Here is a 15,705-nt window from a genome sequence, read left to right as displayed (position 1 = left end):
CTTTGTTTTACAAATGGTAGAAAGACTATGCTGGAACCAACTGTAATGCAAAGAACTCTGAAAATAAAAGAGAAAAATTAAGCGTTCAGTATAAGAACATGTAGAAGTGGGGGGAAAAAATTCACACCTAAACTGAAACTGGGGAAATTTGTGTTTTCATAATGTATGTGGTCCAAAACTGCACTGTTCACACAAACCAGTGCTGTGAACTGTCAGCAGTTTTTTTTTTTTTTACTAAAACTACTTTGGGTTTTGGTAAATGGAGGTGCTGAGGAAGCTGAAGTTCACAGATTAATCCTTTGGACCCTTCAGACTTTATATGCATCTTTGGGCATTCATTTGGTTGGCCGTCCAGAGAATACCGGTCTTCTGAAATTCAAGCTAGTCAAGGGGATGTCATTATTATCTGTGCCCTCTTGTTGTCAGATCCTGAAAAGAGAAGCAGCAAGGACAAATATACAAATACATTTTTTTAAAAAGCTAAATTTAGGTAGAAATTGACTATATTTTTCCTTAAAGTTTTGTAGTCTGTCCTATCAGATAATACTGAGCATGTGATTACAGAAAATTAACTTTAAAAAGCTCTTTGGAACACGTAGTTTGAAACAGGAGAAACTATAAGGCAAAGGATTTCCAGCACATGGAAAGAAAAAGTCACATGGGATTAAGCACAGAACAAAAACTACTCTCCAAGTTTTCCTATAACAGGAAAATACAATGACAATAGCTTTGTCTTTGTGTCACTGCTCAGAGAAAGGAAAAAATTAGGTGGGAGGGAATGTTTGAGCAAAATCCTTTCAGCAATTCCTTTTCTTTCTCTCCAAATTTCTAGAATGTTACAATAGGCACGCATCCTATACTCTGGTCACCTAGCCCATATTTTAAAAAAATAAAAATAAAAATGCAGAGGACTGCCCCCCTCAGCCCACCATCTCCTTGAGAGCTATTTTTGTTTGTGTTTTTTTAAACAGAATTTTAAAAGTAATTAACATTTGAAGAGTGGGCATACACAGCAGATTGTGTGTTGGGTTAGACATTGCCCACTTAAACAGCTGTAATGTAGGTCAGGGTCAGCTTGAAGTTGGGGAATACACTGTTTTCAAAAGTTGGTTAAGCAGCAGAAAAGGTTGGACTTTCCCTAATTGTTGTTTCTTAACCTGTCCTTTTCCATCTTGCTGTCAATGCTTCAGCCTCCTTGCTGTCTCCAGAAGCATTTTGGGATTTTTTGGAATATTTGTGAAGATTAAAAATAGAATGTATCCTTCAAGTGATTTAAGCAACTTCAGCAGATTTCAAGCTTTTAGACTGTAAGCTCTTTAGGGCAGGGACTGTCTGTATTTGTACAGCACCTACCACAAGAGGGTCCCTGTCAGTGGCTGGGGCTCCAAGGCACTACAAATCATATAATCATTACGAGGGGCATGATCCAACACCCACCTAAGTCAAGAGAAAGTCTCTCATTGGAGCAGAACCTGTAGATTTGATGGTGCTACTGCAGAGATTTTAAACAACAACCCACCCCCATCCCCAACCATGGAGGGGACGGAAGGTGTGAGCCAAAGGGCTGGCAGGATACTCCCCAGCCATGCAACTGGCCCTGCATGAGCAGACTGCGAGTAAGGGTGGTATTAATAAATACAAGCACCCACGGGTGCTGGAACAATTTGTATAGTGTGTGTGTGCGTGGAGGGGGGAGGGGTGCTGAGAGCCACTGAACCAAACCCTGAACCATGAATATGAGGCAAATCGCTTCAAACCAGGGGGTGCCGCCGCACCCCTAGTTCCAGCACCTGCACCCCTGAGCTCTGCCCAGTGGCTCCTTTAGTTGACGCGGGGCGGGGCCGGGGGGGCTCATGGTGGTACCCAGCGCCTCTCACCAGCTGCCACCGCTCTGAGTATGCTCAACGCTATCCCCGCCCCCGACAAACCTGGCTCTCTCCCCCGCCTCCCGCCCTGCGGCCAGCCCTGCCCGGGGCCGGGGCGCCGGCGCCTACAGGGGCAGAGAGGCGCCGCGGGGGGTTCCGCAGCAGCGAGCTCCCCCGGTGCCCCCCGCGGCGCGGTTTGCCCACGACCCGGGCAGGCCGCCGGAGGAGCCCGGCTCACGCGGAGGGCTGAGCCCTGCCCCAGCCCGGCACTTCCCCCAGCGCTCGAGGGCTGCGCGCCCGCGGAGAGCCGCCGCCAGCAGCGCCGCTCGGCCCCGGGGCCAGGCCGCGAGCCGGAAAGGCCGGCGGGGCGGGGCGGGGCGGGGCGGGGCGGGCGCCGGGGGAGGGCAAGGAGCGCTGTCCTCGCCCGGCTGGTGCTGCGCGGCGCACGCGTGTGCGCGGCTCCGCGGGGCGGTGAAAGCGCGGAGCCCGGCTGGCGCTGCTGGGGGGGTGAGTGGCCCCCGGGCTGTGAGGGGAGAGGCGGGGGGCGGGGGCAGCGCGGCCCGCCAAGAACGGGGTGGGGGGAGTTTCCAGCCTCTTCCCTGGGCAAGGGTCCCTCCTGGAGGGAGCGGTCCTGTCCCCCTCACCTCAACTCAGCTCACTGCAACCAGGGCACAGGGGGCTCCTTTTGGGGCTTGGGGGTGAGGGGAGCAGCTCAGCGCCGGGCCCCACAGGCTGGGCTTTGAGGGAGTCTCATGCAGGGTCAGACTTTGCCCCCCCCCCTTTCCAAATTCCCTCTGAGCAGGAAAGCTGCGCCCCCTGAAGCCCGCTGTGGAGACACGCTGGAAGGGACGTGTCATGGTGGGTCAGTGGTGGAGATGGAGCCGGCCTTTCTTGGGTACCTCAGGAGCTCTTCCCTGGTGACTGGAGCCACATCAGTGAAACCAGGCAAGTCTATTCTGTGATCAGAATAAAAGGACAGAGAGAGGAGTATCTTGCCCACAGAAGTTAGAGATGGAAAAGGCCCTGCTGGATCAGCATCCTGTTTTCAAGTTAGTTGAGACAAGCTTTTGGGAAGGAGGAAAGACTATCCTGAACGATAAACTGCAGGCCATGCGTTCAAATATATTTATCCCTGAGAAAGTGCTCACAAACGTTTTTGAGACTCTTACTCCAGGCTGAGAATGTCTGATGTCATTACGCCTTTTAGGAGACAATGTTAGGAATATTAATAAGTACTGACACTACACCTGGCTAAACGCTATTATTAGCGATTCAATACTTACTTCTGTTATTAAGGCAGGACATCCTGCCTTTTTATGTTACAATTGCATTTATTGTTATATCAATGCATATTGGATACTTCCACAATTCAAATATGCATTTTTAAAATACATTTTGCAAGCCATTTATGCATAGGAATGGAAATTAAGATATTTCTATTATCTAATGGGTCCAGTCCAGCTCCCATTGAAGCCAACAGGAGCTGTGCCGTTGATTTCAATAGGAGGATGAAGCCCAAAGTAACCATATTAATGGTTAAATATTTTATACATTTATTATTTGTATTACCATTGCACCTACGAACTGTAGGCACGGACCAAGACCCCAGTGTGCTAGGTACTGTACAAAACAGAGAACAAAGAGACCATCCCCACCCTAAAGAGCCTTTGCATAACTATCGCTAAATATAAAAATCCATATTACCATGGAATGGTTTCTTATTATTGGATTCACACTATACCCTGGGTATAGGGTAATGGGTTCCGTTGTCAATAATCCAAATGAAAACTATAAAAATGTAATATTTTGAATAAAAGCCCCACCTTCAAAAAAAAAAGTTGGAGGGTCCCCCCACGCCCCCCCCCAAGACCATATGATTGTGTTAAGTAAGTTACAGGTATTTTGTTGGTGGTGTAATGGTGCATAAAAACAGATATTAGATTTATTAGTATAGTATTCATGATCCCTAAATAGTATGTGATCTGTCATACTGCATTTGCTGTAATGCATGTAAGGTAATGCACTGTCAGAAATCATGCTATCATTAGAAAGACATTTCAAATGTTCCTATCAATGGCAGTATATCCTGCTTAGAATGAAGTTTCTGCCTGAACTCTGAATTTCTTCGCTCTTGGAATGAGAACCATGAGACTTAAAGGTGAACTGCAAAGCCTTTGTGAAGGATATACTTCACAAACTATTTAAGAAGTAAAAATTAGTAGATCAGTTACTTTAACACAATTGTAATACTTTCATGGACACAGAATTCACAGTCATCAGCACTTCTGCATATCATGTAGACTTCATAGTTGTAAGCATGCATAAACACGGGGTACCTTTTACTTTTTCTTCATAGGTCTGCTACCTCACAAGCTTAAAGAGAACCTCAGTTATCTTTTATTCAGTCTGTGTACAGGTGGCAAAATTTCCCCTTCCTGATGTAGAATCTTAAAGGTTATTGTTTTTTTAAAAAAGAAAGTTTGAAGTTACCTCCGATCTCCTTTGATATTTGCTCTTACATTTTATGCTGTATGAATTTTGCGTATGTGACTTGGGCAGTTCATTTTATAGTGGTTTCATTGTCTAGAACTTATGCAATAAGCAACTCTCCAAAGAAGGATATGAATAGATGCGTTGTTGGCATGTTGACTCAGTACTATGGCTATGGTTTTGCTGTCATAAAGCAAGCTGTCTGAAGGATGTTTACAGTTACTGGGCAATTTCAGTTTATTGGAAAACACCCCATTTACTTGAATCACATTAGTGCTCTGATTGCTCATCAGTATGGTAGCTGATGATTTCAGTGACTGCTGTAAGTAAAGTTTGGCAGAGGCTGAGGAATTTTACGTGAGACTTAAGATTTCAGTTTGAAGGACTTATAATTACAGATTTAAAAAGATAGTCTTTGTAATTTTTGAAAATCTTACATATTTCATAAACCACCACATATCAACTCCCCTCTGTCTTTCATCCTCAGATAACTCTCAAAAAAGGAAATAGTTCACATTTCTTTGCCTAAACCCGCTTTCCTCCCCCCAAAAGCCTGGAAAATAAACTTCATATTAATGTAAAAATAGATTAGCAAAGACTGGATTTTCCAGAACAATGTCTCAGGCTTGTCCCCCAAAATGTCATGAAAAGGGGTCAGGATTTTCAGAGCTTTAACAGCACAAATACTTTAAAGTAAAGAATTAAATCATGAAAATGTTTCAATAGAAGTATTTTCATTACAAAATATCAAACAATAAGAGTCATAATAGATTCACTCTGCTGCAACATGCCTGATATACCTTCACTCCTCCAATATATGAAGTTCAAACACTTCAACATCATCTATGTTTTAAAATTGTTTGTTGTGACCAGAACTAGTATAGGTTTGCAGTTGGAGACAGATATTATTTAGAATAAAATAAATAAATTAAATAAATCCTTTGGAAGCTTGAAGCTTAAATCTCTTTTAGTTTTAAAAAGAGTACTTGTGGCACCTTAGAGACTAACCAATTTATTTGAGCATGAGCTTTCGTGAGGTACAGCCTAAGGTGCCACAAGTACTCCTTTTCTTTTTGCAAAGACAGACTAACACGGCTGTTACTCTGAAATCTGTCTTTAAAAAGAGTGTTTGCCTCCACTACATCTGCCTGGGCATTTGTTTATTGTATGGTAGACTTTAACTAATGGTTTAAAAGTCAGCAGTGTTTTTATCGTGAGTGCTGCCTTTCATTTTGTGGAAGTGGATGGATCAAAGAATTGTGGTATTGCCAACTTCCACAATTTTATTACAAGTCTTGCATTGTTTGGTGTTTTTTGTAAAGTTCTAGATCCTTGAATCACATGATTGTGAGAATCTCAGGTTTCATTAAAAAAAATTGTGTATGGCCCTCATGTAGGGTTGCCAACCATCCAGCATTGGCCTGTTATCTCCAGGAATTAAAGATTAATCTTTAATTAAAGATTATGACATGTGATGAAATCTCCAGGACTACATCAACCAAAATTGGCAACCCTAAAGGCTCAAAAGCCAGAAGGCAAATAAGAACCACCCCACTTCTATGTTTAAAAAATTCATGATTGTGTAGGGCCTGATCCATGATTTTCTTGGAGTCAGCAAGACTGATTCCTAGGAGAACATAGAGCCTTTGACGTATAACCTATCTTTTGAATGTGGCAAGGTTGAACTAATTTCCTCATGCTGGAATAACACTTCCCATAGTGGCTTTCTCAGTAGTGAGGCTGGACTATGCCCTAATCCCTGGAGGAGTTTGGAGTTCATTAACCTGGAAGCTTTCACTGCCTCTCCTACCTGTTCTGTGTATAGAAGACAGCATTCTGGTCCTTTCCACAAGCACTCACTCACTTCAGGGCAATATCTTGGGTCAACCAAGAAAAGTCAGAACACAGACTTTGAAGAGTGGCGGCAAACACTGTGCCCTTCCCAGTCCCCCCTCCCGTGGCTTTCTAGCCAGTGGATCATCCAGTTCGCAAAACCACTTACTGTTCTCTTCTCACCATTTGCTTGTCCTGTCCCCTAACTCCTTCTCCCCTGGGCTCCTACAGAGCAAAATTGCAGAGTTTAACTCTGTAGCACACAAGGGTTGCAGAGTGTCCCTACCTGGCAGGTCTTCTTCCTTGTAGCTATGCAAGGACTAAAATATGGTGGAACTCCAGGGAGCTGGGGAATGTCACCCTTAAGAAGTTCTGGATGACTAATCCTGCTCAGATATACAAAGAAGTGGAAGAAAGGGGAGGAGAGCAAGATGTGAACAGGGACCCTTACACCTGCTTTGCACAGGGGCTAGTCACAGTCTGTCTTTGTGGTTCCTAACCATAAAACACTACAATGGCTAGCACTTGCAGTGGTGCTAACCTCCACATAGCCTTTTTAGACTGGTGGGCTGATAAAGACGGGCTATTGGGGTGGGGTGGGAAAAGCATATGCTATATCCTTTTAAAGTGCTGTGGAAGGAGGCACACTTAGTCCATATGTTCCCATGGATAGAGTGTCTGCCAGAAGCAGTCAATAAGCTCTCTAGTCAATGCCCCCAGTAAGCCACAATTTATCTGAATGTGAAAGGATTATTTTTGTGTTAAATATTGCAACAAGCATCTTTGTATGCTCTAAGTTGCAGATGTTGTAACAAAAGGAGTATTTTAAAATGTTTTTTATTTTTTAAAACAGGGAAAAGAAATTTATTTCACTTTAGAGAGCAAAATGTTCTCCACATGGCTTGTGCATTTGGCAATTTGGTGTTTAGTACAAGCAGTAACAGGTAAGTGTTTGATTTCTAAACAGAAACTTCGCTTAGAAAATCTTGAACAGTTTAATTTGTTTCTCCTTCAGTCTTTGAGTGCTTTGTTGGAAAATACCTTCCTTATATCTTAGTTCCAGAGGGTCACACTATTGTAACTTCGATGCCTGGCTGGGTTGTTTTCTTGTAAAAAAAATTCATTTTCAGGTAATTGGATAACGCTATTAAGAGTAGTGGATGTGATTCTCTGTTGCCTTCCGCCTTGTCACTTACACCTGGTCATAGAGGATGTATGACACTACTGTTCTGATTTGGCAGCATTTTACACCCACGGTGCACAACTATAAGCAACCCTACAAAGTGCAAGGCATTGGAGGATCAGGCCTGGTGTTTATTGAATGTACTTTTCAGAACCAAATGGTGCACAAGATAAGAACCAATACATGCAACCATTGGCGACTCACTTTCATTTGTTTATACTGCATATAATCAAAGTTTCACTTCTGTTTGATGTGTGAATTCAAGGCTACTACAGGAAATAACTGCTTGTAAGTTACTTATTTATTTAAAGATAGAGGTTTGCTGTTGGTTACCTGAGAGGCACATCTTTCATACAATCCATTTCCAAATAGGCCAAGCTGACTACGTTAACAAATAAATAGCAATTCTGCTCCATCATTTTCCACTGCCCATATCAGTTTTTTATAAAATGTTTAGTTTCCTTTTTCTTTTAGATTTGTATTGATTCAAAGGGTAGCCTGAAGGGCCACTGAGCGACATCAAATGTATATGCACATCTGTTTGAATTGGGTGTTACACCTTCCTATCCTTACATCTACACAGGAACTATGAAAAGGAAAATAAGGGATATCTTCCATGGAATTCAGAGGGAGGTTTACCATTCACCTCAGTAGGGGCATGATTGCTGCTATTTCACCAATATGCATAGTGTTTTTTGTTAGAAGATAAATAAAGTTCGGCTATCAGGTGGCTCCTTGGATTGTACTTTTTTCAGTAAGAAAGTAGGTTGGCTTTCATTCATGATGTCCCTTAAATCAATGAAAATTTAGTGCCATGCACAAATCATAAACTGGATTATGGTGGAGGATTCTCCTTCGCTTTGTAAAATACCCTATACTTAAGGCCCTTCTTTTTCAGTTTATAACTGATTTTTTTCCAAAAATTCTGAAGTTTTAGAAAAGCTATTACTTGGGTTGGTTTGTTTGTTTTGAAAAACAACAACTTTTACACAAATTTTAGACCACTTTACATGAAAATACTGATTATGGTAAAAAAAATCCAATACATTACATTAGATAGATGTGTAAATTATAAATGTATAAATTAGTCTAAGTATAAATGTGATGCTGTCTGTTAAAATAAAGCAATGTAGTGAAGGATGCACGTGCATACAAATGCATCCCAAGTCCTTAAAAAGAAAAGTGACAGAATTCCCTGGACCCAGCTCCCCACTGTGGAAAGAGAGACGGCAGCTCAGTAATCTGTTGCTATTTTTCCCCCTGTCCTCCTGTCCCCCAGTATTAACCCTGATATTTACCCAAAAACTGAAGTTAATTTTTTGCACTGATTTTCACCCCTTTTATAAATGTTTGCAATAAATACTGATACATTTCTAGGAAATTTCAAACAAAAGGCTTTGCACACTCTTAAGAAGGGATCATGTGAGTATTTATACTGTTTGTTTTTCCCATTGTATTGTAGAAAATTGCAAAAGAGGAGACATGATCGCTAGCACAGATTCTGTAGTCCTTCCTGGATCAAACATTACCCTCTCATGCCAGCTAAAACAGGGTGAACAATGCAAGGAGCTAATTTTCAATAAGTCTGAAATAGTCCTTGCATATGGAAGACACACATTTAGTTGCAAATGTAAATCGAATGGAAAAATCATCTGTGGAATTGACATCTATGTTGGAAGTAAGGAGAAGCCATTTCCTATTTCTTATTCTAACACTTCTTAGGATATCAGCTGTGATGTACCTCTGAGAAGCACATCATAAAGTGGTAGTGGGATAACTACTTTAGTGAGTCCATTGGGTGATGGATAGGTTATTATAGTCAGAGTTAGTTAATTATTTAATCTGGGCCAGATTGTGCCTCGGGGTCCTCCATACACTGATCTCCCCCCATGCATATGTGGGCGTTCACCATTGTAGTATAATATGCTTTACTTTGGGAAGGGGTTGGACATATGTATCACCAGCCCACTGTATACACATTGACCCTTCCCCCTTTGTAAAATACTACATGAGGCTTTATTAATGTTTGTGCCTCTCCCACCCTCCTCAGTGGAATGCCCCTTTTAGTGTGATGGGGACAAAAGATTCCAAGGCAGTGGTAGATGGAAAAATCCCCAACAGATTCCTCCATTGGAGGGTGCAGGGTTCCCCAAAATGCAGACATAGGGTCTCGGCATTGATGGATCCAGTGGATCCCCAAGATTTGTGATTCAGGGCACAAACTCCCAGTAGTTCCTTATGAATCCTATTGTGAATAAGAAACTGTGAAATGGGAATCCCACAGAGTTTCTAGTAGCCTATGGGAGCTAATACTCCTGAAGTGGGTTGGGGTTGCATCTCTTTTGTCTCATGGGGAAAGAAAGCTTTTGAAGAGCAGTTGTCAGTTGCTGTAGGCAGGCTTTTGGGCCCCAATCCTATCCAGGCTGTGCAAATTGAGGCCCCTGCATCTATGTGGAATCCCATTGTCTTCACTGGGGCTCCGCACAGTGGTCAGCCCATGCAAAACAGCTTGTAGAAATCAAGGCTTTAATTTGTTCTTCTAAGTAAGTAAAAAGCCAGTCTCCCATAAAAGAGCTAGGTAAAAAGACAGCCTGAACCCCAAATTCTTTGTTTTTAAAAACAAAGGCAACAAAACAAAACTCAAGACTGTGTCAAAGAGGGTTTCTTATTACCTCTGTTACCAGTGTTTACCTCAAATATTGACAAGAGTGTCTGTTCAGATCCTCCAGACCAGCCAGGAAATGTATCCTGTATTCTGTATGGAAGAGATGGGAACCTTACTTGCACTTGGGATAAAGGAAGACTTACTCACATAGAAACTACCTATGTGGTACAGTAAGTAACTGATGGACAAGGTTCTTTTAAACCTACAGTTGAATAATAGCTTGAAAACTTACTATTTCTGGCAGGCCTATTTCTTTTTATTAAGGCCCCAAAAAAGTCAGTTGTCTTATGTTTAAACCATTTGGGAAAAAGCACAATGGAGACAGTATATGACTCAAGTTCATGAAAGTGAGTCTAGTTGCATAAGGAGCCTATTCAGCTCACATTTTCCCTGCAGATGCAGCACCACATTACCTCAGCACCTTCTGGGCTAGGCAGGTGCAGGGACTATACCCCATTTCTAGACATGCTTCCCCCTTGAAACTGGATGTTTAATACCGGAACTGGTATTAAAACAGCTGCTTAAGCTTGCCCCTTCCTAGGGAATGTTCTCAAACTATCCAGTGTCCTAATATATGTCCAGGGCAGGTTCTTCTCTGCTCAGTTATGGCATGAGCTGAAATTACTTTTACTAAGAGACCTATAGCTTGTATCTCTGCCATGGAACTCTGCTAGGGAAATGGAAAGTGGCCATTGCTCTGAAATATATCCCCCAAACTTGCTGCTCAAACACAGGGACCGGAGGGAACTTTCTCCTCTGATCCTATTGAGGGAATACCTATATTCCTATATCCCTATATCCTGCTGTGGAGACCTAGGGAGCTTGTTCTCAGCCCACACAGGCTACCTTGGTATGTGAAAGGAAGAGAACTAGATCGTTTAGGGAGTCAAAATGCACGGGAGGTGGGAAACTCCTTAACAGAAACTCTCCTCCCACCCAAGTGGCTGTACCAAATCTGCCATGGAGTTGGGGTGTATTCATATCATCCTTTACAGCCCAGCTGGACAGGCTCAGCTGCTGCCCAACCAGGCTTTGGACACCAACAAGGCATTTTGTCCTCCTAGAGCACCTATCATGCTGTGCTCTTTGCCATAATAGCAATGGTGCTTGTATAAATAATGGAAACCTGCTTTCAAGTCTCTAATCTGATAAGAGGGTATACAAGTAGATTATAGACTAGGAGGAAAGCGTGTATCTCACTGTTGTAAAGAAATACGAGGTAGGTTGCTATCCCCATCGTTACAAGAGTAACCTATCCTGGATTCCTTCTAAGCTGCAAGAAATGTATAGTTTTTGAAATAATTTTGTTTTAAAAGTACACCATGGGCCCTGTGCTATCATCTTGGTATAATTTTGTTTACTTTAAAACCTTCCATTGCTTTGATGATATTTTAGGCATTTTAGAAGCTACAGATAAATGCTACGTCATGTATAGACCGTGCCATCTGTTTTCAAGCAGAACTGCCCAGCAATTGAACAGTACAACCCCATATTAATAATATTTTGTTGTTCAAAGAAGAACTTTAGGGCCAGATTCTCAGCTGACATAATCCAGTATGACTCAGTTGAAACTACAATATACATCATCTGAGGATTTGGCCCACAGAGTGTGTGTTGAAGATTTTAATCACAGGTTTATCTTTTGTTCTAGGCTAACAAATGAGACAGAATGCTTAAGTTTTGCAGAAGAAAGTATGAATCCTAAATACGGCTCACTGAATCTGACCAAGTTGAATTTTGAATCCAATTATACAGCTGTGGTTGCTGCCTCAAATAGACTAGGAAATGCTTCTTCCCTACCCTTTGCATTCATGTTGATAGACATAGGTAAGTGTTACTTGTCTCTTAAATGAGCAGATCTAGGGAGCTGGTAAGAAGAGGTTGAATATACCAATATATGCCTTAGTGAATCAATTTCAAAAGGTTGCCAAAGGCACCCAGAGCTTTGGATGGGGGCTCTTATTGTAAAGTAACAGCAATCTAAATAAATGAATAAACAAGCAAGCGACCCAGTGTAAATTTACTGGAAATTTATATTCCATCATATCTTACACAACTATTTCTAATCACATTGCATATCTAACTGGCTTTTTTTTTTTTTTTGGGGTCTTTGCTTTAGTGAAACCTCATTCTCCAACAGATATTTTAGTGAAATTTGACAACGTTTCTGAAACAAATTGCACTGTCTTGTGGCAGGATCAACAACAGACACAAAGCTTTCGACTAAGATATCGACCGGTTAACAGTCACTCCTGGAATATGGTAATAATTCTTTCAAGAAAGAAAAAAAAAAAAGCTGGTCATTGATGTTTGGTTTTGTTTAATTATTTTTACCAGGTTTTATTTCTTCAGATTTGCATCTCTTCTTGTTGGCACCATATTTAGGATAATGCAATAATCCATATCAGAAATTATTAACTTTAAATTAAACATCCATCATAAACACCATCTTTGGTCTGAAGTTTTCTGCATGTGAGGCCCTAATCCTGCAAGAGCGTATTCATGTACTTAATTTTATGCATATGAATAGCCCCAGTGAAGTCAAATATTTATTTGTATCTTTTCAGGATCAGGGCCCTCATGTCTGACATAGCCCTGTGTTCAGACATATATTAAGTAACTTGCTACACCTCAACAAAAGTCAGAAATTTTTTAATTATGCTTTCAGAGTTACAAGATATAAACTACAACCCTTGTTAAGCTGAAGAAGGGCTTCATCCAACTCCTATTGAAGTCAATAGAAGTTTTTCCTTTTACTTTAACAGGATCCAAGTTGGACCTCAAATAAACATTAGGGTTTTTTTAAAAAGTACAAATCATATAAAGTATTGAGAACAGAATTTGTGAACAATGGAAGAGTTTGTTATCTTCAGGTTATTAACTATAGAATTTTGTAGGAAAACTGTAAGCCAAAATATTCATTACACTTTTCTTTTTGAAAAGGTTATTCAGGGTTGCACTGAATTAGTTTGCCATTGGTTTTAAGCATTGTATTTTATTTTTTTTTGCTACGTGAGGCTAGTTGTAACTCCCAAATTCATATTTCAGTGAGTAACCCCAGAACTTGACAGTACTACAGTAATGAGCAGTTTGCTAAAACTAGAAAATTAGTGAGCCATCAGGAGTTACTATGGTGACACACTAGGAGTCACTATGAGTTATGTGCTTTATTTAAGTTAGCTATAAAATGTTAGACAAAATAATACACCTTGGAGAAGTTCAAGGAAACTTGTCTTCAGGCAAGGAGCTGACACCTAAACTCCCAATCAGACAGAAGAAGGGCTCCCGGAAGTCTGACTGGTGATCATCTCAGACTTTGGGTAACTGGGCTTGGGGTACTCGGAACAGTATATATTAAGACCTAATTAAAAAAAAAGGTAGTTTTAGGTAAAAGCACTCTTGTTTGTACCAATTACTTTTCAAACGGAGGAGCTATCCCCATTGATTTATTCCTGACACCACCGAAAAAAAACCATTAAGTTACCACTGCTTTGGGTTCTGAAAACCCTGGGTAAAAGTACAGGCTTCAAGCAGAATAGAAATTATCCATAATTCATAGCATTACTTCATTCAACCTTTATTTCCTCTTAAGTTTTAACATTACATATGCTTTACATTTAATGCAATTAAAGGTTGAAACTTTAAATTCTACAAGATACAATCTACATGATCTGAAGCCACATACAGAGTATGAATTTCAGGTTTGCTGCAAATTTCACCCTAACAGAGGAATATGGAGTGACTGGAGCACATTTCGAATACAGACTCCAGAAGCAGGTAATAAAATATGCAGTTTGCCACATTAATCCATTGTTTAACATGTATTTAGAAATTGTTTGAGAACAGTTTAATATTAACAAATGCAAAGTGTGGGGCAGATTCTATCGTCAGTTACGGCCATGTAAATTCAAAAGTAGAGCTAGTCGGAAACTGGAATTCGTGTTCATTGGGAAATTCCAAAATGTCAGAAAAAATAATTCATTTGGAAATGGAACAAAAATTAAATTTCTGAAGTTTCCTGCAAAACAGGAATTCCAAAAACGTTGTTTATTATCAAGATGAAATAAAACTTCAGCTTTTCTTTTTGAAATGTTTCCAAGGCTCTTGAAGCCCAGGAGCCCACAGGCAGGGAGCCCAGGAGCCAGGACTCCTAAGAATGCTGAGGAGCTGAGAACCTGGAAGCCCTGGTTCTGGGGCTGTCTGCCTGACATACTGCCCTGGAGCTGGGGACCCTTGGAGCCCGGACTGCCAATGAGCCACAAGCCTGAGAGCAGAGGTTGCCAAGGAGCTGCACTCCTGAAAGCCAGGACTTTCAAGCTCTCAGCTACCGATCAGTCTACCAGGTGGTCTCCAAGAGGCCAAGAATGGTGGCAGGAAATCCAGGCAGGCTTCCATTAGAAACCTGCCTGGTTTCTGTTGTCAGTTTCAACTAACTTGACATATTTCTGTGGAACATTTTGATTGAACCAAATTGGCATTTTCTATTGGAAAATTTCTCAACAGCTCTATCCAGAAGTCAATGGAGTCACTTCAGACTTACACTATTGTAACAGAGCATAATCTGGCCATGTGTTCTGACAGTCAAACAAACACACAGTAAAGTATGAGGTGAACAGGAGATGTTGCCACTATTCCATATTGTAGGAATAGGTGACAGTTTCCAGGAACACATAGTAAGACAATTAGTATTAATCAGTTTGTGCCAGCTTTAATATAAGATGTGTGATGCTCACTATCAGGTCATGTGTTTGCTTGCTTGACTTCAAATTACCCCCTATGAAATTCACATAGTACAGGATTTTCAGTTCTTCTTAAAGAAGAAGACTTCTCAGAAGTTTGTCTCCCAAAGTTGTGTTAATTTGGCACCAACTCCTTTGATCTTACACATACCTTTGATATATTTGTAAGTTACTATAAAACCTACTGGATCTTACTGTGACTCATGCAATTTACCACCATTGACAGCATCAGTTTCTGTATGAAGCATTGACTGATGCAAGAGAGAAGTGTGAACTTTTCTCCCCACTAACAATTTCCTTCTTGTAACCCTTTGTACGCACATTGGGTTGCTATAGTATTTCAGTTAAATGTTAGGATTTCAGTTAGGGCGGGGAGAAGCATTTTGTCTTTTTCCCAGCTAAATGTGAAATAAGAATCTCAAACTAATCAACAAGTATGCTCTAGCCTCATTACAACTGATCTCAATGGGAGTAGTGAATGAGAAGTCATAGGTACAAAATGGCTACATTACTACCTAAAGTAACTAATGTGCAGAATTCAAAGCTCTGCTTTTAATATAATAATGCATTTTTTTAAAAAGCTACTTATTTTCAGGTCTCTACAGGTCTGGTCCTGCCATGGGACATGTTATATTTAAGCACCATTCTGAAATTTCTGTTCATTCAAGCACCTTGTATAGGATGTATGTGAAAATAGCCTTGAAGGAGGAATATTTGAGTTTGATAAATTCATTTTTGATTCTTTGAAGAAAGAAAAACAACCCCTCTCACTGTCTAATAATGCTTAGAATTGGGAGAACTAAATCCTACTTTTTTCCCTCCTTTAGCTAAGATTAATAAGGTTGTGGGAGATTTACAGGTGATCACGGGCAACAGTTCTTAGCATTGCTTATATTGAGAATTTATCTCCTCCTTGCATGCAGTCCCAGT

At 41.0% G+C, this 15,705-nt stretch overlaps 1 protein-coding gene across 3 annotated transcripts in view; it reads left to right on the top strand.

Moving 5' to 3' along the window:
- Positions 1-2,267: 2,267 nt before the first annotated feature.
- Positions 2,268-15,705, top strand: part of IL12RB2 (interleukin 12 receptor subunit beta 2) — a 34,264-nt gene continuing 20,826 nt past the window's right edge. For 2 of the 3 annotated variants that reach the window (XM_084636596.1, XM_084636594.1), the window contains exons 1-8: positions 2,268-2,372; positions 2,668-2,810; positions 7,042-7,132; positions 8,834-9,049; positions 10,056-10,206; positions 11,688-11,863; positions 12,156-12,298; positions 13,669-13,813. In XM_084636596.1, the coding sequence (XP_084492722.1) occupies positions 7,075-7,132; positions 8,834-9,049; positions 10,056-10,206; positions 11,688-11,863; positions 12,156-12,298; positions 13,669-13,813 (889 nt within the window). In that variant the 5' untranslated portion in view covers positions 2,268-2,372; positions 2,668-2,810; positions 7,042-7,074. The remainder of the gene's footprint in view (positions 2,373-2,667; positions 2,811-7,041; positions 7,133-8,833; positions 9,050-10,055; positions 10,207-11,687; positions 11,864-12,155; positions 12,299-13,668; positions 13,814-15,705) is intronic. The other variant, XM_084636595.1, reaches the window with a different exon arrangement.

This window comes from Lepidochelys olivacea (genome assembly GCF_965140295.1).
Source record: "Lepidochelys olivacea isolate rLepOli2 genome assembly, chromosome: 8".
NCBI classification, from domain to species: Eukaryota; Metazoa; Chordata; order Testudines; family Cheloniidae; genus Lepidochelys; species Lepidochelys olivacea.
Note: the sequence above shows the minus strand (reverse complement) of the source record. Positions and strands in the feature narration are given on the sequence as shown.